General features: G+C 41.8%; 1 protein-coding gene across 1 annotated transcript in view; it reads right to left on the bottom strand.

Annotated features, from left to right (window-relative positions):
- Positions 1 to 25,528, bottom strand: part of UNC13B (unc-13 homolog B) — a 191,342-nt gene that overhangs the window by 145,578 nt on the left and 20,236 nt on the right. The window contains exon 7 of the mRNA XM_074166749.1: positions 7,268 to 7,490. Coding sequence (XP_074022850.1) covers positions 7,268 to 7,490 — 223 coding nt within the window. The remainder of the gene's footprint in view (positions 1 to 7,267; positions 7,491 to 25,528) is intronic.

Here is a 25,528-nt window from a genome sequence, read left to right as displayed (position 1 = left end):
TGTGTTCTTCTTCTGCATATCATCTGCACTTGCAGCTTCTGGCCCTCTGGCTGAAGAGGTGGATTCAACTGAGCTGTCGTTTAAGTCTGATGCATTTAGTCCTTCTCTTGTCAATCCTCCTTTTACATTTCTAAGTTGTTCCTGAGTACTCTTAGTTCTCTGCTGCTCTCCTGCAGCCTTAGAGGTAGCAGAGGCACTCTCCTGGTGTTTTCTTCTACTTACTTGGGCACTAGGTAGGTTTTCTTCATTCACGTCTTTTGTTTGTTCTAATTCCTCCTTATGGTCTGATAAATTTGGAACAGAGCTAGATTTTAATGAAATGGTATTTTCTGATTTACTGTTTCTGTCTTCAGGCAAAGAAATGCCACTAGAGCTCTGATGACTTTTTTGGTCCTGTGAAGGTGCTAGATTTTCTGCAGAAGAAAATTTAAATAATGAAGGAATAAAGCCCCCTTTCTCATTCTTTTGCTCCTGCTTTTCTGAAAAACCCAACACACTGAAAAAAGGAAGTTTCCCAGTGAAAGGAAATGAGTGCTCTTCATTTGATGAACTATTTTGTCTTACATCCTCCTCAGACTTATGGCCTTTAAAATGCTCAGATGTACTTTCCTTCTGCCCTTGTTCAGCAGAAGGAAGCAACAACTGACTGAAGGACTTTTTGAGTGGACTGAAAAAGTTTTCAGATGCTGTACCCTGATCTTGAGGCTGTGAATTAAGTTCCACATTACCCTTGTTTTGCTTGTTTCCCAGTCCATGACCTGTGGTATGCTGATCCCCTAAGCGACTTGCAGGAGGCTGCTGCTCCCTGGCAGTGGGCGCACCCCCTTTCACAGTGGCATCTGGCTGATTTGTAGCATGATGCAAATCTGGCTGCTTCTGTAGCACATCCTGCTGCTTGGGAGCCAAGAGACCATCAAAATTGGCTTTCAGACTGAAGGAACTGACTGAGTTTGTGAGCCTGCCAAAGATTGAAGACACAGAAGTGCCATTTGCGTTTACCTCTGCCTCGTTTCTAGTCTCACTCGTCCGTACCTCCGGAATAATGCTGCTGGTGGCTGCCGTCTGTCCAGATGGTCTCTGACTTCTGTTTGCCTCATCGTCTTTCACAGCATGGCTGTCCTCCTTGGTGTGCTCTTCTTTTACGACTTCTTGTTTTGGCACTTCCTTCTCTGAGAAGATCTTTAAAGGATTAAACATACCTAGAACAGAATTCACAACCGAATGTTGGTTCTGCTGGCTGCCGGCGGTGGTTCCTTGCGATTGCTGGAGATGATGCGGAGCAGAAGCCTTACTGTCCATCTCAGCTGTTTCCGGCTTGTTGGAGTTTATGTTCTGGGCTTTTTTATCACCACTCACTTGGGATGGTAGCAAAGAGTGAATGGAGAACTTGGTGTCAGCTTTATTATCTACTGTCACTCCAGAAGGTGAACTCTCGCTTTTGGGCTTACTAGAAAATACATTCGAGATTCCACTTTCTGATGAGTTTCTGTTTTCTGTCTTCTCTGGAGTGGAAGAAACAAGCTTTTCAACAGAGGCTGTGAGCTGCTTTGTGCTTGACCCCACCTTTTCAGTGAAAGAGCTGAACAGGGAATTCACTGTATTCTTCACACCTGACAAGTCTGGGAGAGATTCAGATTTGCCCTTGGTACTTTCCTCTGCAGCAGGATGTTTGGGCTGTTCAGACTTCCTGCCTTCTAATGAATTACCAGCATTACCCTGCTTCAGGGACATGCTCTCAACATTTTTTCTGGTCTCTGGCAATGTACCAAATTTGCTGATTTCTTCCTCCTTCTCAGCCAAGTATTCTGAAACTGATTCTACCAGACACTGAAGTTCATCCATCGTGTCTATGTACTCCTCACTGGGTTCTTCAACAGGAGACAGTGTTAAGTCCTGCACAGGATGACCATGTTTGCTCCCTTTAGTGTTGCTTTTTTTATCACAGCTGGCCTTTAACTGGGAACCAAAATTTGCAGGGTAATTAACAGTTAAGTTTCTCAAATGGCTGATGTCAGAATCACACCATGTTTGTGAAAGGGCAGCCAGTTCCTCCATTTCATCATCTGAAGCAGGTGAGTACTGAAACTCATCAGAAGCGCTGCTGTCAAATTCCTCAAGGATATCCACAGGCACAAAAGTGTTATCCGGCATCCCTATGAGTTTCATGTCTTCACTGTTACTGAGGCGAAGTGAGCCCTCGTGGTTCACTCCCTGCTTGTTGGGCAACTTGCCACTTTTAACCATTAAGCCATTTTTGTACGGGCGCAGGATGGGATAAGCAGGCAACCGCTCCTTACTTTCAGAGTTGCTGCTATATTTTCCAGTTCTGCCATATACTGGGAAATCATCATTAGGTTCAGAACTAGTTGCCACACCATTGAAATAAACCGTTTTCTCCCCAGGAAACCTCAGACGTTCGTTACTTTGCAGGCTTATTTGTTCACTGTCTTCAAAATTGTATCGCAGCTTCTTTTTCCTTCTCCTATCTATTGTATCATACTCCTGAGGATACCTAGGGACATCTACAGACCCTGACTCCACACACACATTTTGGCAGCACCTTGATCTTTCACAGTGATTGAAATTTTCTCTTTTTGAGAGAGTTTGCATCTTTTTTGTCTTTGTTTCCTGCCAACTTCTATTTTTATGACTCTTTTCTAAGAATTCCTCTATAAGCAGTTTTCCTAGCTCTTCATAGTTACTGTCCTGTTCTTCTTCTCCATCTTCAGAGTTAAATGGAATGATCCTGACTCTTTCATTTCTAGCTAGAGATCCTTTTCTAAGATGAGAAATAAAGGGGATGGGAGGGAAAGGAAGAGAGGCAGCGAAAAAAAAATAGGAAGGGGAAAATAACAGTTTTAAAAAGAGCTCTAGAAAGGACAGAGAAAATAGTAATGAAAAAACATGCATTAAATAAAGGAAAATTAAAATCAGAACTACCCAGAGATAACAAAACTGAAGACCTGCCAATCTACCACCAATACATTTCAATCAAATAGTCAAAAAAAGCAGCATGGGTTATGATATTCCACCGGTTACAGTTGCACAAAATTTAGAAATGCCTGTTTGAAGGAGAACAGCTTTTTGTGATCAAGTGAGGGCACACAGCCTTGGCTGTACCAGTACTCTGCTGTTACTTTTTTAGGCATGCTGAAAAAAGTCACTTATTACAGTAACAGGACTACTTTGAGATACAGCGCCCACGCACACCATTCCACTATGCTACGCATGCATTTCGGTCACTCTAGGCTGCAGACTTTGTTTTAGCAGTATTCATAAACCACACAGGCACCTTGTTTCTCCCAAGGGTGGCTACAGAGCAGAGACTTCATGCAAAGACTCAGGAGTCGCTGGAGTCCAGGGAAGCGGGCACAGGGGACAAAATGCAAATTGTGAGAACCAGCAACGCGAGGAGTCCCAGCTACTCCACCACTCCTCTTTGCTGGGAGGGCTCACTAATGCAGCTAATGCCCTCAGGGGGCTCCTACCAACACAAAATGAAGATGCTCAGAGCTGTTACTGGATCAGAAGGCAAAACACAGCACTGGCAATGGGTATTAGTCCATCAAAAGCCTCAGATGCTTTTCAGGATCTGTACTTCCCATTTACAATGCAACTAGACAGATCCAGCAATGTATACCTGTCTGTTGTGGGAAAAATGGATTAAAGCAGCTAGTGCTTTGCTATCGAATAATCTGAAGCTTCCTAAAAACCCAAGTAAATGACTCTTGGGATTTTGGGATTAATTTCTAGCCCTTGATCAGAAGGATGATCTCAATTGTTCAACAACACAAAGGCTCATAGCAAGAAAGCTTCCACTTTATCTAAACCTCACAAGAGGAGTTCCTACTAGCGTACATAAAAATAAAAAAAAATCAAAATGCTTATCTGAAAGATGCACTGCAGCTTTGCCCACATCATTCATTGTTGAGAACTAAGGAGCATGAGGGCACACATGCCCTAACCCTGTAACAGCAGGGCGAGAGAAGGGAAAGGGCACAGGGCACATGGACGCTGTATGGATACTGCTAATACAAGAGTCTTCACCTTGAGAGTTGCCCGGAGCACCACCATGTAGGATACTGATGGGATAGCCCTGGAAGACAAACAGGTCGCTGCATTTTCACTACTGCTGGTTAGTGCTTCATTTCCACCAGTATTATTAGCTAACTTACGCTAATTGCAAAGATACTCATTACTTTAAATGAGCCCTGTTGTGCACAATTTAGAACACTTACTACACTTCTTGCTTGCAATTTTAAGCTGGTAATTGAAATAATTTTCTTTAAAAAGCTAATGAAATTTAAAAGACTCCCAGGGCCACCATAGTTACTGGATCAAGCCCTTCCACATCTCAGCTGAAAGCAATGGGAGCTACATGAATACCTGAAGAGCCATTAGCTGTAAATGCTGAACGAATACTCGACTAATTTAGGCGTAAAGAAAATTACTTTTTTTTTTTTCTAATTGAGCTCCTCCCCCTTGTGTTTCCCCTGCTATTCTACAAAGCACTCCTTTTACTAGAAATGAAGCAGTGACAAGAAGTCCAACACCTGAGAGGAGAGAAAAAGTTATCAGCCCAGCATGAATCTACCACAGATCTCAAACAGAGCCAAGGCAAACAGCCACTATCAGCTGGAATTTATCACGAGACCACTTCACAGCAGCGACAGCAAGGAGACAGGCACAGGGGCTGCGAACAGGTTAACCCACCTATCGGACAGATCTAGAGAGCGCCTGCTCTCTAGCGAGCACTGGCGGCTTGTCATTTGACTAGACTCAGACGCGGACTCTAGGTCAGTTCGGCCACTCACAGTGGAATCTACGCTACCGTATCGCCTTGGAAGTAAATAGAGCGAGAGCAGGGAGACATGGAGGACACGTGGTTACACAAAATGAACACTGCAAAGAAAAGTTAGTGCTTAAAAAAAAAACATCTGAGGGGAAGACATGTGCTATTCTGAAGTCAAACTGGCTGTTGGCAGCAAAACACACAAATAAGAATAAGAGTTGTTATCCTTGGGGGGGGGGGGGGGGGTGCGAGGGGAGTGGGGAATAAAATACATGCCCTTCTATCAAAAGAACATAATGATAAAGACGATCAGAACTTTTCCAGCCAAACCCAAATGTTGTTAGAAAATATACCCCAGGTGTTAGTACCAACAGTTTCAATTGAAGCACTCTGGCACAGACAACTTTTTGACCAATTCAAGACAGGTTCTAGCAGACTCTTGTCTGGTTCCTTTGGGTCTGCCCAGGACAGCCTCCTACAAGCTGTCACTTCCTCAATCACCAGCTACAGTCTGCCACCAACACTGATTTCATTGGGTGGCTGCCTGGCCCATGGCACTTAAGAGCCGCTAAGAGCGAAAGTCAAACACAATTTGGTTTTGCAATACTCAGCTACTGCTGAGTTTTGAAAATATCTACCCAGCCAGCTCTTCCTAGAAATACCTGTGTGGTAAGAAAGAGAATCCCAAGTAACTTCTTCGGAAAGTTTGTTTGCATTTTCTACGTTTTAAAATTAAATATGTAGCAAAAAATCTTGCTGGGTATGTGGAAAATGCACAGGAAGCAGGAATGCTCAGAAGGAATCAATCACCATCTAGGACTTGCCTTCTTGGACTGAAAGTAATTTTAGACAACAGCAGACTACAAAGCTCTTAGTTTTATCACTTCAGATCCTTTTGTAACAATACCTTCAGGAAACCAGAAAAAAAATACATATGCCATCTTGGTATTTTTTAACAATTCAAACCAGAAGTGCCTCTTTGGAAGATCTTATAAACACACTTATGCAATGGATAAAGTTAAAGGTTCACAGCCCCACCTCCAAGCAAGGTGAGCCATGAAAGATTCCTTGCATTGTGAACACCACCCCAAGAAGTCACATAACTGCAAGAAAAACCCAGCCACCACTGGCTTCCCCAGGCTGGAGGCTGAATACAGCTGTTCAGGTTCACTCTTCCATAAAGAAAAAGCTTCAGCTCATCTTCCCAGACTCTCAGCAAGATCTTCAGCAATTTTACCACTGCAAACCAGCAGTGCAGAACAGCATGGGGAAGGGAATAACTTTCTTATATAAGATATTTAATGGACTAGGAAAAGAGCAATGAGAACAACATGTCACACTGTACTAAGTGCATTTTGTTGGCATATTAACCTCTGCTGCTTGAAATCTCAGTAACAGTAACAATATTAAATGTTACCATTAAACTTCAGCTTTTATCATTAAAGACCATAAGGCAAAAAGAGTAAAAGTTAGCCTCAGCCACACACTCATGATGGCAACCGAATTCAGGTTCAGACATCAGGGAGCAAGAACATTCTTACCGAGGGGGATGAGGCAGAACAAACCAGCTATAATACATATAAAACCCTGCACATCTGACTGTGACAGAGTTTAAGCAACTGCCTCTTCCTTCCACACCAAAGGCAGAAGCAGCAGCAGGGCTTGTTCTACACACCCACTCTTATCAAGCACTGTCCAAGTTCTTCTGCTTTCCCATTACACTTATTTGGAACAGCAGTTTTGTAAAGTTTTCTGCAGTTCCCAGCACAAGCAGCTCTTAGTTCACAGCCATTGATTCTGGTAATTTAATGCTGTAATGCTTAATACTTAAAAAAAAAGATAAAAGCAGTTGTAAAACTACTGATTTATGGTCAAAAAGTTAATTTAGAACAAGTAAACTATGTTTCATATAGTTCAAAGGAAACCAAAAGAGAAAATACAGTATTCAACGGTGCTACATGATAACAGAAAAAATAGCCAACCCTAAGTGGTTACAGACTTTCTTCTTGAATACCCTGTTTTCACAGAGCTAATACAAGAGCAAGAGCTAATCTGGAGCAGAAAACAAATCTGCCCCAAGAAAGAAACTCCTAATAGGATAACTCTGCTGGCGCGTGTTTCACTGGCGTGGGAGGCACACCCACGCAACGCTACCAGAACAACCAATTACCCAGTGCTGGGGCCTTCAAAAGGTAAGGTGAAAGTAGAACCAAGAATAAATGACCTCAGAGATGAGCATATCTTCAAAAGGTAATTCAGGTAAAAAGGTAAACTTTTGGACCTAGTGTAACAAATAGCCTTATGGGTTTTTCCTGGTTCACAGCAGATTCCCAGCGCTAACAAAACACGTAACACCTTCCTATCAGAAGCTTTTCAGAGAGCTTCCGCTGCCCTCCTCTGCCAGCAGGGCACCTTCAGGGTCTGCTATAGAAAATTCAACGGGAAAAGAAACGCTACGCAGAAGATGGCACCCACCTGATGGCCACATGCTCCCGATAATCCAGATCATAATTTTGTAGGGAGTCAGCACAGGATTCCCGCAAGACCCCTTGCTGCTGCAGGCGGGAGGGAACGGTGAACTGGTGGACGGAGGCATTGGGCTGCGCCGTCGTGTGGTAGGGAGGAGGAATGCTGTTACTCGTCTCACTGCGATAGTCGCTGTCTCGGTCGTCCACGGCACTGTCGGCATCTTCAAAGGCTAAGAAACAACAGCAGTTAAGGGCACGGCTCTCAAGTTGCCTTGCTGGTACAGTGAAGCCCATTTAAGTTTATAAAGAATGACACCCCCCCCCCCCCCAAAAAAAAAAAAAACAAAAAGGCTATTTCTGCTATGGATGTATTTCCACCTGGTAGTTGGTTATAACCTCCAGTTCTCTCAAGTATGTACCAAGGAATTCCTGTGATCACCTTCATGCTCCCCTTTCCCACTTCCTATTATAGGAGTTTATTTCTCTTTAGCCATTCCTAGTAAGCAGATTAAGACATTTTCATTTAAAAAAAAACCAAACAAACAGAAAAAAAACCACCCCAACACCCAAAATTTCAGGTGCTTTGCTGCTGCCAAAATGAACATTTAGATGTTGGGGGAAAAAAAAACGGAAGATAAACAATCCTTTATGGAAAGGAGCTCTTTCCAGGAAAATTTTCAACCTCTAAGCTGTAGTACTATCTCCTCAGCATCCTTAACCAGTACTTTAGAGTTCTGATTTTTTTTTTTTTTTTTTTTGTAAAAGGATTAGTTTAAATTAAGAGGATCTAACGAAAAGCAGTCAGTAGGAAAATCAGAAGAACTGAGAGAGCAGCTCTGCTTATAAACAATTATACCATTGCTTATAAGGGAAAAATTGCTACATTTAACACACACACATATATTAGCTTAAGTTTGGTAACAAACACTAATGCAAGCCTTCACGAAGGAAAAAGCTCCTTTCCAATGAGTCCCTGTCCCTGCAGAAACACTTCTGCTTGCTAACCCTTCAGAAAAAGGAAACACAGAATCATAGTTAGAAAGGGTATCAAAAATTCAATATTGATGTACAGCTGTGTTTGGCTGTGAGGAATGCAAGGTTATCTTTGCAAGCTCAGAGTGAAATACACACACCGTATGGCAGTGGAGTGCACCACTAACATGCTTGAAACAAAGGAAAATAAGGATCAGCCATTATCCACGCTCTCCGCCCCCAAAAGCCTGTCTAGAAAGGACAATCAAATTAAAGCCTCCTCTATTAAGTTATTGTGGTATCTGTCCTATACAGCCATTCACTATGAAGCTGAATAATAAAGTGAAAGTGCTTTTTTCATGTCACATCCTTAAAAAAAACCCTGAATTTAACTGCTGAAATTCCAAGGAGATGGAATGCAGCATCAGGGAACACCTCTCCCTTCCATTGGCGCTTCCTAGACCTCCAATTCAATTTCCATTTTTTTAATCCAAAGTAAAGTTTGTTCTTCATGACATTTTCAGTTCCTTCCCAACTGAATAAGACAACATCAGTTCCCTAAAGTGGGTGAAAGATTAGAAAACAACCCCAAGCAGAAAACATGTCTGCAAAATACAAACCACTTGAAAATGCCCAGCTCTACTCTCTTAAGTCCAATCAATTCAATTTGATTGTCCACAACAAAAATGGAGTTAGACCTCCTGCTTTTCAGTCGTTTAAATGATGCGTAGTTCTTGTCAGTCTTTGGTCAATTGAATAAAAGTGAACAGCAATCATGCACTGCTTTATTCAGCTTTATTAGAAGCACAATGTCCATCATTTTTATTACAGTCCAGTGCTTGGGAGAAACACGCAAGATGTGCCACACAAAAATTATTTGGTATGCCAAAGTACCAAATCCCTCTGAGAAGCACCAAACTTCCAGTCTGTGGAGCAAGGGCTGATCTATTTGTAGATCTCAAGGCACATACCATCCTCAGAAGGACAAGGAGCTATTACTCAGCTGAACAATGTCATTGCCGAACACTTGAGCTATTACTGTCTAATGCACAATAATTACTTTTCTTGGGACCGAAACACTGTTTCAAAGAGCTTTCTAATGCCTCACTTTCCTGCTCAACTAATTTCTTCTTCCCATCAGATGTAACCCTTATTTAAGGTAAAGCCTAAATAACCCTGGTATGATGCAAAGTTCCTCCAGCTGTGGCTGCACAATCAGTGTAAGCACTTGTAGGGGCTTAAGTCAGCCCAAATGAGTTAAAAGTTTGGGATCTGGTAAAAGACATCAGACCAACAGCTTTAGGGATAAACAATTTATCTCACCACAACAGTATAATAATGAATACAAATCAGTAGTACAATTATCTGGGGAAAAATTATAGTGAATCCAGTAACTCACTAATTCTGGGCTACACTTAATACCAGGGAGTGCAAAGACTTACACAATTATGGTTATCAGGTAGGAGGACACAGCTTTCTCCAGGTCAGCAACTCTGTCCTGCTGATGGGCTCAGAAATCTCTGAATTTCCCAATCGGATGGTTGCAGAAGCACTATCTGGACTTGTTAACCAGTCATCAGATCTCACCTCTGCACTATCAAACGAAGATTTCCCATATGAACCATAGTATCTCTAAGCAACATCTAAAAATAGCTAATTAGCTTAAATGTTAATCAACCATATACAGCATATACATTTATAAAAGGTGGCACCAGAATTTCTCCCAGCTCTTACTGGTGTTTAGCAAGAGGAAGTCTCTTAGAGGTCAAGACACAGAATGCCTCCCTGATGGCATGTTTAAAGGATGCAAGGCTCCGGCTACCACAAACATGGATGAGGCAGGAACACATTGTTTCTCTGATGTACCTACAGGATCCATAGATGTTAATACCAGGCAGAAATCCTCAACTGACTCATAAATAAGGGCCAACCCAAGAAAGTCTTACTCACGCACTTGGTCCTGCACTTGGGTCACAACAACCCCATGCAGCGCTACAGGCTTGGGGCAGAGTGGCTGGAAAGCTGCCTGGCAGAAAGGGACCTGGGGGTGTTGGTTGACTGTCGGCTGAACATGAGCCAGCAGTGTGCCCAGGTGGCCAAGAAGGCCAACAGCATCCTGGCCTGTATCAGGAACAGCGTGGGGAGTAGGACTCGGGAGGCGATCGTCCCCCTACACTCAGCACTGGTGAGGCCCCACCTTGAATACTGTGTCCAGTTTTGGGCCTCTTCCCACAAAAAAGACATTGAGGTGCTGGAGCGGGTCCAGAGAAGAGCAAACGAAGCTGGTGAGGGGTCTGGAGAACAAGTCTTATGAGGAGAGGCTGAGCGAGCTTGGGTTGTTCAGCCTGAAGAAAAGGAGGCTGAGGGGAGACCTTATCGCTCTTTACAACTACCTGAAAGGAGGGTGTCAGGGGGGCAGTGAGAGGCAGGGGTCAGTCTCTTCTCCCAAGTCACAGGTGACAGGACAAGAGGAAATGGCCTCAAGTTGCACCAGGGAAGGTTCAGATTGGATATTAGGAAAAATTTTTACACTGAAAGGGTTATTAAGCATTGGAATGGGCTGCCCAGGGAAGTGGTTGAGGCACCATGTGATGTTTTTTTATCAGTTAGGTTGATGGTTGGACTAGATGATCTTAAAGGTCCCTTCCAACCTAGACAATTCTATGATTCTATGCTGAATTGCAACAACCCTGTAGGTTATCTCACTTAACAGAAGTGTTCACAAATGAAGACATTGCTCAGCCTGACTAAAAGCACCAAAACCTGGCCCACATGTGGCTTATAGCACACAGCACCTTTGCAAGAAAGTATACTGTGAAATGCCTGCACGTGGTGAGGATCCCATTCGTTAACATACTTGACAGTTAAATTTTACTTAAGCAAGAGACTGACAAGAACTTGCCGAAGCGGCTTTGGGGACGCAGCATCCCTTCAGGAGGAGGGGTCAGGCATTACAGCCCATGTTTCAGCAAAATATTCCTTACAACACACATGGTGTGATAAATTCAAGCACACTCTTCTTCAAACAGACGACACACCAAGTCTTCTATAAGGAAAGCTGTAGCTTAGTCTCAGCCTCTGAAGATCGGTTAATTAATAACAAGATACATAACACAATAAACACAGTAAGTCAGCAAACTTTTTAACCCAGTTTGAGAAATGTCATATGTACCAAAGAGCTCTCAAGGGATGAAAACTTTCCTTGTTGCTGGATTCACTGTGTAGAGAGTGGGGGGTAAGGCTGAAGGGGCAGGGCAGAAGCATGCTCATGTTCATGTTTAATATTGAATATTCATGCATATAGGCAGCATAACAAGAAAACCCATTGGACAGTCACATCACACAGCAGGATTTTACAAAGAGCGGGGAAAATCAAAGTGAGATCTCTTCTCTGAAACAAACCAGCCTGTTATTCCTCCCCATTCCTACACCTCCAGAAGTTATTATACCACTACTGAAGGGCAGAACACATTTAGTTTTTAATACACTGACCTCAAAACCACTTTGCACAGTCCTGTCACACCAGCTCTACTAGTCACATTTAACCTCTGGCAACTTTTTTTATATCAAGCTTCAGGACAGGAAGGAAAACTAACAGCAAAATTATTACAGGTGACTGGATGAATGCACTTTCACAAGTATTTTTATTGTTTTAAGGTCCCAACGCATGGCAGGAGCTCCTCTCAAAAGGCTGCATTCAGTTGAAATTGCCTCTTGCTTTTCTAGCAGTGATGGCTCATCAGCTACCAGGAGCTGGGGTCCAGTTATCCTCCACAAACTTGAGCAAAAACTTGGACAAAAGCAACAAGTGCAGCAAACTCAGGCACTTGGGAAGAAGGTGGTTCATTTAAGGTTCTGTATCCCAAAACCCCCACTACTTCTCCAAAATAAACCACCGAGCTTTCACAGCTTCTGTCTATTTTTATACCAGTAGAAGAGAAGGAAGTGCATTAACCAAAGGAATGACTTCCAGTCCAAGTCCAGAAGAGATCTCTGCCAGCTCCACACCAGGGCTTTTGCAACTCACCTTCCCCACCCTTCATCCACTTAAATTGCTTTTCATGATAGCTGTCAACAACTTCTTTCCTTAAGCCTCAGACCCCAACACTCCACCCTCTAACTGAATCACCAGTCACTTCTCATAATCATGGACACTTTCTGAAAACTTGTAATCAAGATGCACACTAGTTTAAAGAGGACTACCAAAGTAACAAGGAGGAAAAAAAAAAAATCTCAGAAGGATAAGAGGGCATATTTTTGAGGCTCTTCTAGAGCTCTCCATGCTAAAAAATCATAGGTTTTGAGAAGCTTTTTCAGTGCAGCTTTGCAAGTCATTAGTCATCCTATTGCCCTCACCACTTAAAAATACATTAGAAATTTGCATAATTTTAAGACAGCAAGTTAGCAATATTCAGTCTTCAGTTTAAGAGTTTTCATAACCTTGTTTTTTCCACTTGAAAATACTTTCTGCAGCTGAAACACTCAACAGCCAAGAACTGGCCTGGCAGTCTGAAGTGCAAAGACTGCCTTGAACATCTACCCTACTTAAAGCTTTAAGTCTTTCCCTTTCCTAAAATGAAACCAGGTCAGCAGCACAAAATGTCTCTTCCCTACAGCTCCCTCTACCCCACTAGCAAAGCTCTGGGCTGCAGCACTTCTCTTCCAAGAAACTCTCACCAGGAAAATGCCTTCCAGCTACCAACATGCTGTTTCTGCTGCTTCCTTCTCCGTTGCTATTGTAAGCTTACAATCAGAAGTATATTTTCATTATATTGTCAAGCTAAAGGAGATCACCTGGAAATGTCATCAGCACAGGCTGAAGCCTGCATGTAAGGATGCTAACATGATTTCAAAGAGGACGGCACAGGAAGGATGAAGTACAGTGTGGGAGGGAGGAAGGGAGCTCCATGAATACAAGCACCTTTTAAAACAAAACCACCACACACCAACACTCCAGATAAACAAGAGAAACACCCTCTGCACAACCCTCCAAAATCTCTAACTGGCCAATGCCTAAGCACCTCATTTCCCTCCCAAACACACAAAATTGGGGAATAAAATAAAGCTATCTAGGACACTAATCTTTGTTTTAGTAGTCTACAGAAGTTTAGATAGTTCTCAGTTATCCTACCACACCTCTGAGAATAGCCCCAAACAATGAAGATGTCCAACACTAACAGTGTGAAGAGGTTGGTTAGCATTGTTGATGCCTAGAGAACTTATGGTCTGATGAAAGACAGCAGAACAAGGAGGACAAAACATGTTGTGGGAGGAGAAACTGGAAAGTCACTGTGGAGGACTTCTAAAATGCAGCACGGGTCCATCTGTGAAACGCAGTGTAACATTAGCTGGACATGAGACTTAAGTTACTTGGCTGCAATAAGAGCGTCCTCTCCAAATTCTGCTATGTCAAAAATGGAAAAGCATCAGGCGGAGTCTCCTCCCCGCTGGCAGTGGTCACAGTCACCTTTCTTTGCATGCCCCCCTCAGCAACACCCTCGCTCTTTTTTTTTGGCACAGGGAATAGACACATTGGTTTTAAGATCGATGATTACTCTTTGCAGGTCCTACGAGCACTAGAAGCTACACACTGTAGCTTAGGCAGAAGCCCTACCTTGGAATTTGTGAGACTTCCAGAAAGCAAAGATGCACATTTTCTGGAAAAATGAACAAAAACATTGGGCTGTGTGGCCTCTGCAAGGGTTCACACACCAGTCTTCAGGTGTGGGCATCAGCTCTACATATCACAGACAGCCGTGGTATCTGAGTTTTACCTTTCCAAGGTTGCTAAGCACTAGTTAAGGCAAAACCCTACCATTTTTGCCATGATAATGTCTCACTGAGCTTGAATATGCTACAATACCTTCTGTCACGCTGGTGTCCACCAGCCATTTCTGCTTTCAGATTTGCTCCTGTATGTAGTATCTTGAGCGTCTGTGATCACTCTCACTACAGATTCCCTTGTGGTTTGCAGTTACTACAAACATTGACTTGGGGTTACGTAGGTATGAAGACTAACACAGAAGAAGGGTACAAGCAGAAAAATGGAATCATCTTTATGGGAAAAGAAGAATAGTCCAATTCTTCCTTCTTATCCTCAAACTCCAGTAAAAGCCACAAGCAACTCATTTAAAACATGTCCAAAACAGAACTAAACAGTGAAAAAAAAAAAAAATGGACAGCCATCCACAGAAATATGAAAATTCCATGAAAGTGAAAGAAAATACAATGGTACAGACTTTCTATATGCATGAATATTTCCACTTTCCTTGTACTAGAGCATGCTGCATCACTACAGGATCAGAAAACTTGCAAGAAATCAAACTGTTACGTACTCAGCTGCTCTCCCCATCCGAAATAACTCCAGTTGCCTGCATGTAACACAAATGGCAGCAAAGAATAGGAATGGAAAAAGAAAGCTTAGAAAAACAAACCACAAGCATACTTTTCATGTATTTAAAATGCCTTATAGATTGCAAGCTTGAAAAGTGAGAAGTTTTTTTTCATTATAAAAACAACATTGAGTGTATTTGGGGGATTACTATTCACCATCCAGTTTGTCTGTAAGACATTCTGAAGATTAAGATCACTATAAACTCTAGGAATAATTAAGCAATCATGCATTTATTAACACAAGTAGACAAAATATTTATCAGCACTTAGCAAGAGCAGTTAAACACTGTATTTCCTAGTACACACGTTATCAGGATTACAGACAGAATGCTCCAGAAACCAGAGTCCAGTTAAGAGAAGAATCCGATCCTCAGCTAAACTGTGCAAGTCAAGTGGCAAAAGCTGCTTCATGTTTCCCCTCCTGCCCCCTTCCCAGAGCACAGTTAACCCAGTGGTGAAGGCACCACACCAGTCATAATAGCATGGAAAAATTGTGTGCACGTAAATCACCATCGAGTGAAGAGTATTTTGTTAGCTAGATATACACACTGATAGAAAACCCCCTCTCTCTCAGCATCCTAAGGATGCAAATAGTCACAAGTTAATTCTACAACAGTAAGCAAGTCTCTCCATGTTAAAATTAAAGGTGACAATAAACTCATGCTAAAGCTAAACTGGAAGTTTGGTAAGACAGCCAAGTTATTACTTATCAATATCCATGTTGTCACCCCAAGCTCATATTCAGTATGATGGAGGCAACAAACTACCACATAGAACCTTGGAAGCATGAACACAACTTGCAACAATTGAGAGCTTTCTGTCCTGGCTACCAGCCTCATCTCTAGCCACCAGCCAGGCATGCATTTCAAAGAAGGGAGATAGCTCAGGGGATTCAACAAATCCCTCCCCCTGCCCTCATTAACAAGACTCACAAATTAGAATGGACTAGTCGATGTTTTTACCTAAAATTGCAAAAAACATTTCTGAAAGAAAATATCTTTGTCCTCAAGAAATCACCACCAGACTAGTAAGCAAGCAAAGTAACTTGGCTTCCCAAGGGTTTTCACTGAATTTCACTGAATTTTTAGAGTTGGAAGGGACCATAAAGATCATCTAGTCCAACTCCCCTGCTGAAGCAGGATTGCCCAGAGCATGTCACTCAGGACTGCATCCAGGCGGGTCTTGAAAATCTCCAAAGAAGTCCCTATCCATATGTACTACATGTATTTCCATGGGAGAAGAAAAGGTGGACAGCAGAAAGAAAAACAGACACAAATGTGAACTACCCCAAGGGAAAAAAAACCCAAGCAAACCAGAGTTTAACACTCTCTCCCTATCTGGGAAATAAAGGTGCATCAGAGCTACAACCACGTGTCTCCTTTCTTCTCAGACATAAGAGGTTTACAAAGCAATGCAGTTCCTCAGATACACCTCAGTACTCCAGGGTTCCTGGACTCCAGGCTCTCGCACACACACGTGTGGTGCTTTGCACAGGCACGGCCATAGCTCAAGTCTAAGTGGCACTTCTATTATCTAGTAGAGCTTCAAAGGTAGGTCATTCTCTTATGGTCATTTCTCTAACTACAGGAGTAGTTAGAGGAAAAAAAACAAAGTAACACGTCTGCTTGCTCTGGTCATTAAACAAAGCAGCTCTGACCAAGTACACACATGGAAAAAATTCAGTAATATTTTTTACCAGGTTGAATTAGAAAGAACCACATATTAAACTGGTACAATGCTGAATACGTGCAGTTTCCATGGAGTATAAAAGGGTTATTCCTCTCCTGCCTACAGGAATAACAAATAAAAACTTTTTTCTTGTTTACACAATTTAACAAGTGAGAAAAACTGAAATCCGTAGACAGAAGTACCAACAGACTGCCATCTGAGACATGGCAAGTGCTTCTTCTCAGGTCCACAGCAGCAAGTATGACAAGCCACCACTTGGACAATGCATCTGGGCTAGTCGTGCTGGCAAGATGAAGAAGCACCCAGATGCATCAGAAGCCTGCCAGCATCCACCAGCCAGCGTTTACATGGCCTGACCACAGGGCCATCATCTCAGACTTGTTTTTTACAGTAACAAAAATCCACAAATTGCCTAATGATCAGCTTTGACAGAGGCCTGATTGTTTTTCTGGGGAATAGATGAGGAGAAAGATGAACCTGCCACCAAGCTAGCAAAATAAACAGAAGTAAAACACATACACCAAAGAGAGATGAGAAGGGGAGACAACCAGAAGAAAAGGTATGGAAACAAGAGGTATGGAGAGCAGGAGCATAAGTAAGGGACATGAGGAGAGCACTGAGGAAAGAGAGCAAGAAGTTGACAGACTGAGCAGGCATTGAGCTTCAATTTGCTGCAATACACAGTTCACATCAAAGAGAAGATAATTTCCTATTAATGCATAAGTCAAACAATAGCTTATGTGCATCTTATTCCTGAAACTCTCAAGCTACTAACACACATGATAGGAACCTTTTCATGGAAGGAGGTGCTGAGGTTACTGTCTCAGGTAAACAGCGAGAGGCAAAGGAACCCAACATTTGGGCATTTGCAGCCTTGATTATGATTAAAGATACAGAAAAACTCCGCAGTGGCACAATGTTATTGCACTCGGACTACCTGTTAGTTAGGCCCAAGGCATTATTCACAAATGAATGTACCTGAAACATCCCCAAACTGGGGAAGAGATATTAGAAGATAGTATAAATTTCCAAAACCAGCATACAGATCAGAAAAACTACAGAGGAAATGCAGCTTACCTTTTCCCAAAGATAAAACTCCGAGACTGACAGCCTCTGCACAAACCTCAGCTCAAACCACTGCAATCTGCACAGAGGAAATGAATGGTTCTTCAAGGGAAAATAGCAAGCCTGACCCCTGAAACCATCTCACTCTTCCTAGCCCTTGTCTCCTTGACAGCAAACGATCTGATGGTTGGCACACTACTCACAGTTTCAAACTGCAACAAGGAGAAACCCACCAATGCTAAAAACAAGCCTCAAAGATACAAGGTCTGCCCTTGGAAGAGAAACATGACCACCTCCCATAGACAAGAGTGCTCAAACTGACAGTGACATCCCTGAGCCAGCTACCTACCTGTCTACCCTACTGCTACCAAGTTCCTTACAAAGAGTGTGAAAACCCCACAAGCTTTCAAAGGCAGATTAGAGACCACTATTTCCAAGACAAATAGCAATCAATGCCAAGCAGGGCAGAGTGGAGAGAAGAGCAGCTGCCTTTAGACACCAGCTCCTTACCCTGCAAGTTTTCTTCTCACACTGAGAAGTTGGGTCTTGGCTGACCAGGGTGGGATATATCTAGAGACTCACTGGGAAGGCAACACTGCAGGAGCAAATAGAAAGAGGTGCAATAACAGAGAGCAAGGGATTTTTCAGCCAGAATGTCAAAACTCCGCTTTTGTTTGTTTTTGCTAACACCCACTTCACTTCAGACTCTAACATTTCGGATAAAAGATGAATTTATTAAAGATTCAACACATATGCTGCTTCATTTAAGATTCAGGAGCTAACAGTATATATCTCAGTCCTTCAGCATAATCACAGAAGACCTGGGCTGACAGTCTTGATATTTTGAAGGTTAATGAAAACAGAATTTCTTTTTAGCCTTTTCAAGTTGTTTTTCTGCTTCATAAAAATAATATGCATAACCTCAATTTGTTAAGTAAAAAGCCCTTCCACAACACCTTTGGGAACAAATTTAAGCCAGTATAAACTTGAACTGAAGACACCAAGAAGTCCAGACAGACACAAAATGGAAAGTTGCAATTCTAAAAACATACAACACCACTACATATTTACACTGGAATAGATGATACAGACAAATCAGACTAGTTACTCTGTGTGCTCTTAAATACCAACAGTGTGTGTCTTGGTTATCACATTATTTTGTATTCATAAGTTTCAGTACTCAAAAGATGAGGTTTTATATAAACCACCAATTAAGGACTAATCGATGCCAGCAGCCTGGTGCCTTGGAAGCTACAACATTCTTGTCGTTAACACATTTTATAAAGCACATCTAAGTTCCCACAGTTAGCTGAACATAACATATGCTTGTTCTGTGTCTCAATTATGCAACTATTCAAGGAGGAACTCCTCCTCCTCACTTCACACTGTCAAGCCTGGATCAGCAGGGACACTGAAGAAAAGCTGAATATTCCAAGTTTTCAATGCAGGCTAATTTGATTGCCTGTGTGCCATTTTGTTTTATTTCTATTTACAAGTCTCTCAGAGTGGCTGGGACCTACTATCCCCATCAGAACATTATTGTTTACTGCTGTCCACTGCTTACAGTCATGTTGATAAATTATTTAATACTCTTGTTATATCCTATGCTGAGCGAACACAGAGAGCATCTAAACAGGTTTATAAAAGTAAACTGAGCTCAGGAAATTACACTATATTTGGTGCTGATAAAGTCCTGTTTATAGAATACAAACAGAGATGGGAATGTCCTGGTCAGTACTTTCTTCTAGATTTAATAAATCTCTTTTTCCCCTAAGACCCTCAACACAGTGCACACAGATCTCAGATTCCATAAAAATGTACATTCTTCTAGCATTCAATGTACTTGCCAAAACTAGCAATGTTGTATTTTAACAAAACAAACATTTAATAGCTTTTTAGAAGAAAGTCATGTTTTCAGTAAGCAGGATGACCAAGAGAGCATCATAACAAGTATCACCATTTCCAGTTCAATTTGGGAACACCACAGACAAGGGCCAAGACCTCTGCTCAAAAGGAGATGAGAAAGCACAGGAGGAAAGCGAGCTAGAAGGAGCTGACAGAGACAAAGACAGGCACTAGAGTACAACACAAGTACTCTCCTTGCTCTCACTACTCCCTGTTTTTCACTGCAGTATATCCCAGTCTAGCATTCAGCTTATGCTGAAATTTTGGAGTGTTTTATTTCACTAAATGAAACGGCACTTCTGGTCATCTTTACTATGGCTAAACAAAACCAGATTGAGCGCTGAGAATTTAGGCAGGGCTTGGATCACCATCAAATCTCCGAGAGTATCCACGAAGTTATTACAAGCTTGTCCAACTCATTAGTAACCATAGCAAAAAGAATCGGGCAGAGCGCCACTGAATTTTATCTACAATGGACAAACTGTCACATTTCTGTCACTGCACTAATACCTAACACAGCTGTCTCGTCTTACAAATTTATGGGCTACCGAGTCACACAGACTATTTGGCTACAAGATGTAAACACAAGAACCAACAAAAGTTTTATATGCTCCTCATGAGATACAATCTTGGACTATAGCGGATCACCTAACATTACATATATCCATAAGAGCAAAGAGGAATATAATGTTCTACAGCAGCTGTGATATAAGATTTTTTGCCTTCTTTTCTTCTGATTTTCAATCTTGGACTTTCAGTACAAGCCTCATTGCTCAAGGACACATAACCATGGCTTGTGTATGAAGTTGGGCAATAATTTTTCTATCAGCTTAAAATCCTTAATCTAATTTTTCAGAAGATTATATTCCACTGTGGTAAAAAAGTTCAAATTAATTTTCTATTATTGCTATGAAATTAAAGGATGACTAATAAAATTTCAGTGTCCTTAAAAAAAATTCCCACCAGAAAAAAAAAAAGCATTCACGAAGAGCACTAAACAAATTATGGAACCTATAGTGATTACCTGACCATCTACTTTTTTTTGATCACTGCTTATAGAGACATGTTAGTATTAGCAGCATTCAGTATTTCAGGAAGAGCTTTAGGTCTGGGGCTTATTTAAAAGTCAAAGCTTTATTTCCTTGTCAACACCTTTCAGAACACAGCACATACTTTAGGAAAACACTAACAAAGTACATTTAGAGGATCAGCAGCAAAAGCACAGATCTGCTGTCCTCTGGAGTTCAGCAGTAAGTCAAACTTTGTTACTGTATAATCTTCTAATGGAGCCGGTATTTTTATTTTTAACTTCCATTTGCTGAGTACTTTTCCTTTGGCATAGCCAGTCCTGAAGTAGCAGATTTATCCTAAAAATGCAGGCAGATGTTTTCGAGTAAAAACTTGAATCTGCATTCCTTCGAGTAGGCCTGTTGTGCCTTCAGCCAGCCCAGGCAGTAAGTATCGCAAAGCCACAAGAAAACAAATCTCTCAGACAGGATTTATCCTAAACAAAAAGGAACAGGAGCTTCCAGTCACCCAGAAGCGGAGAGGCCAAGGAACTTGCTTTCCCAGCCCATCAGCAAACTACCACAGAATAGCTCATACAATGGTTTCACTTGTACAGACAAGAGTAGTTTTTCCTCTGCATAGCTTAATTAAAAACCAGTCATTCACGTGTCCTGTTTTGAATTACACTTACACTGAACATTTTTTGAGGACTGCTGCAAGGCTTACCACTTGCACTGTGGCCAGTAGTTTTACTCTTACTAGAGAACAACTTCTCAACAACTGCAGCAGGATCTTTAGTGTCAGCTGCCCTTGAGAAGGCTAAAATAATCATTGACCTCTTCCTTACCCTTCTCAAACTGGTCTGGTCTAGAGCTGCCGTAGGAGCTGCTGAACTCTGCTGTTTCCAAGTGCAGAAGAAGGCTGGTCACCAGAGAAAAAAAACAGCAAGAAACTAGACGTACAGCACAGATCTCTATGACAAGGAGGGCAGTATGGCCTCCCAGCAATCATGGCCAACTATGCTGCCTTCCACTGCACTATTAGAGATTACACATCTCTATCAACAATTAAGATAGTTAAGTTGCGGCCTGCTTAAAACATTCTGATGCTGCCTTGCCTTGAGAGCCTGGTATACCAGATCATTTTTTTATATATTGTTACCAAAGAGGGGGGGAAAAAAAAAAAATCAACCCAAAATCTCTTAATAGGATGTCATTCCAGCACATTTGCTGCCATAGGGTCAGTTCACCCAGTTGAACACTAGTGGACGGCAGCCAAGATGGCACGGTCAAACGAGTGCACACGTAACCTTAGATGGCCATCACTTCACTCCATGAAAACAGGCTGCGAGGCATATTGTGCCAACCAAACTCTTTAAGCAACAGCTTTGCCCAGCTGCCTTGGACCCAGAGCCTGCCCAGATCCGTGCACTCACTGCCACCGCTTCTACTAGGACCATACCACCTGTGCTGTGGAAATCCTAGCAGCAGGGTCTGATAGCTCCAGTCTAACGGCATGTTAATGGAAGCTTAAAGATGCTGGCATCCCCAGTGCAGCACCCAGAACACAAAATCCATGTGGATGTTATCAGGGCTTGCTGAGACTATCACCTGGTGTTTTAGCAGACAAAGCTCCTCACCAGTGCCATGGAAAGCACCATCATCTTAGCATCAGAGAAGGCACGAGCCTTCCTGATGCACCAGTGGAATTTGAGGCCCTAAAAAGAGAACTAATGGGCATCAGGAATGAAGCCTCTCAAAGTCAGTATTTGGTACTGTTGAATAGTAGTGAATTTGTAGATGTTAACATAATTTTGCCTTATGCATTTTGAAGAAATAGATTTCTTCAAATACTAGTGGGAAGGAAGGGTCAATACAACAAATTGATCTGCCATCGAATGACATCCATTCCTTTACTGTGTATAAAACGTTTTGCCAGCTTTTAAGTAGTTAAAAGGCTGATTATGAATCTACAATGAAGCTGTAGCATATTTTTTGCTGCATGCACGTGCACACAGACTCCAGACAGCATGTAGGGTTCCTTCTTATTCTCCTGGAAGAGATGTCATCTTGCTCCTTTCTCTCTGATCTGCTGGCAGACCAAGCACAGGCCAGCTTTGGTTCTTTTTGCTGGTAAAATAGTGTATTGGAAAAGTTATTTCTTTCCTTATTGCACCAACTCACAATCCAGACCCAAGCAACAAATCTGTCGTCTTCTGAAAAAAAAGAAACATGGCAAAACCCACAATAAAAAAAAAAACAAAACAAAACAAAAGCAAACAAACAAAAAACCCACCAACCACACCCCAGCCCTGGTAGATGGATTTTACAGAGCAAAAGACATGCAAGATAAAACTATGGAGCGCTGCGGTCTATCAGAGTCTTACTGTGAAAAGAGCAACGCCATCAAGGAAGTGGAAGAAAAAAAAAAAATATATGCAGAGAAGGGAGGATAAAGCACTCTCAGAAACATTATCAAAGATAAGAGGACAGACAAAACTGGTTGATTCAGTGGTGCTTAGGTTATCTTTTCTGAGAATCATACTGAACAAACCTGCTCTCTTCCAGATTTGTAAACTCCCTGACAAAAGGTATAGGGCCGTATTTAGGGTAGCTGATATTAACTAAGACTTTTTTTTCCACAAAGACAGAGAATACCTTTCTTATTCCCGTTTGCACGTTGTCTGCTCCAGGTTGGAGCTGCGTTTAAAATACTGACAGAGTGTCTCACTTATGGATTATAATGGACTTTTATGTTGCCAGAAATGATCTTGAGTATACAAGGAAAATAAGTCTATACCTACCGCAATAAATAACTTAGAGCTTATTGACTCAATGAATGCCAAAGTAATCAAATAACAGTTTTTTCAATCTGCTTCATTTAAAGTGAATTTCCAGATAATAAAAGCTTGCTTTCTTTTTAATTTACATTCAATTTCAGGTTGTGGGTAAAAGCCAACACGAGGGTGCTGCCGTTATCCAACAATGAAGTATCAGGAAATTAAAAACTGCGATTACATTTAATAGAAATGCAAACGAAACTGGATCCATGGGCATTATAGTGCTTTGCTTATTGCTCGGGATCACTGAAAGTCAAATCAATTGGAAGCATGTGATCTTTCTGGGGCAGGAGAAATATATATGGAAGCACAGAAGTTGGGAGGTAAAAATGAAATGGCTACGTATGATGAAGGGAGAGACAAGAAGTGTCAAAATCAGTCTGGCTTAGCAAAAACTTCATGTATAGGAAGTGACCCACCTGCCTCATTTAAGCATAGGTAGGAAGCCTGAATCCCACATCTCCTCAGAAATCATGAGTCAGACTCTTAAGAGCAAAGCAACATTTGAGACTGTGAAAGTGGGCCCGAAAGCTCTGTAATCTCTGGAAAAATTACAGCACCTCATCTGGGCTGAGATTTCCCATGGCATCACGCCAAGGCAGCAGCCCACACATGACCAGAGATGAAAACCCACCCTCACAGATCAGATGTTGGCTTTCAGACATGGCCCAGCTTTCTTCTCTCACACCCTGCTCCATCCTGGAGGAGATGGGGAAATCAACATGAGAAAAGGTGGTCTGGGGAAAGGGAACAGACATGTACGGAAAACACAGAAGCAGAACAGGGCAGAAAAATAATCTAATTTTAAGATTTAAGGACATGTATTTCCCCATTTAATAATGAACCAGACCCTGCCTGCTGGAGTAGGATTTCCTCTAGCTAGAACAAAGAAGGCAGAAGAGTCTTCTGAGAGCTGCAAGAGGTCTAAGATGGACACCAGTGGCATGTGCAGTTATAGTTATTTCTTGAAATGCAAGCTATACAGTGTGTTTGGCTGCACCAGGTTTTAAGGTAACTTTGTATTTTCTAGGATTTGGGAAGATATCCCACCAGCCAAAACCTACTCACGCTCAGGTTTTTTGCCTAATCTGTTACCCAGCTGATTGTGTCCTGCTCCCAGCAGCGATCACGTCTCATCTACCACACTGTGATGGAAAACTGGATGAGTCTTACAAATGTTCCCAAGGATATTTTTATTATATCTAAAAATATATCTATCAATTATTTACCCACATGGTAAGTAAGAACACTCCGTACTCAACATGTTTTAGGTTAGGGAAGGACACCCACCCTGCTCCTATGTAAAAGGGGCTTGAGTCCTGCGTCATATGCAAAGGTCACATCAGCTTTCAATAGAGGCACAATCAATGCATCTTCTGGCCTGAATTCTCAAGCTCTGAAGGACTACATTACATTCAGGCAAGCTTACAATTCTTATGCACAGACTGACGCAGGCAGAGTTCATTTTTCAAAAGTACTTCTAAATTAAATGTCTATTTTATATTTGTCCATGTAAATAATTAGATATTCATAGATGTTGGATACTTGCAGGCAGTAGATAAGCAAAAGTACACGCAGTGCCACAAGCTTTATTGAATTACTAGAAAATTCTTAAATACATTAATCACACACTGCTATGAAATATTTAACATCAATTCTAATGAGTATTTTAATCCCATGAATGATTAAATTAATTCTTATGTGATATTAACTGTTCAAACCAGGGGCCCTCAATTAATTATTGTAAAAGGTCACTTTCTAGCACGATGCAGGCTGTGAACAGGAAACACAAAAGGGGCAGCTGCAGTTCTACTCTTTACTATGTCCATTTGCAAGTGCTGAGCTGGTCCTCCAAGGAAGAAACCGGCTACAAGAGCCTGAGGGTGCAAAAGCACCATGCTGCGGGAACAGGTGCAACTACTTTCCCCACACTGAAGCATTACCTCCTAATTTACCCATAAACCCGAAATACTTCTAAGAGTCAATCAAACCAGCCTCTCCCAAACAAAAGCAAAGTCCAGGGCACATAGCCAGGAGAGTCATTTCAGCAAGTAACACATTCATTTCTTGGACACTTCATATCAGACTGTTTTTCTTTGATCTTTTGACATTAGGGGTTCTGCATACTATGCTAGTATGATTTGGTCCAACAACATTGCTTATTTGCAGGCTTTACAAATCAACTGTACCCTTCTGACTATTTAAAAACGAACAACAGGGGAAAAAAAAAGCACTTTATTCTTTACATACACTTTTTTTTTTTAAAAAAAAAAAGAAAAAGGAGACGACATTTGGTGTTACCTAGAGTACCACAATGGAATACTTTCATTAAAGCTTTGTACAGGTTCCAGCTACACAACACATTCAGATTTCCTAGGCAATTGGTTAATGTCCATG

Source organism: Numenius arquata, chromosome Z, assembly GCF_964106895.1.
Source record: "Numenius arquata chromosome Z, bNumArq3.hap1.1, whole genome shotgun sequence".
Classification (NCBI taxonomy): domain Eukaryota; kingdom Metazoa; phylum Chordata; class Aves; order Charadriiformes; family Scolopacidae; genus Numenius; species Numenius arquata.
This window is presented reverse-complemented; position numbering and strand designations above follow the sequence as displayed.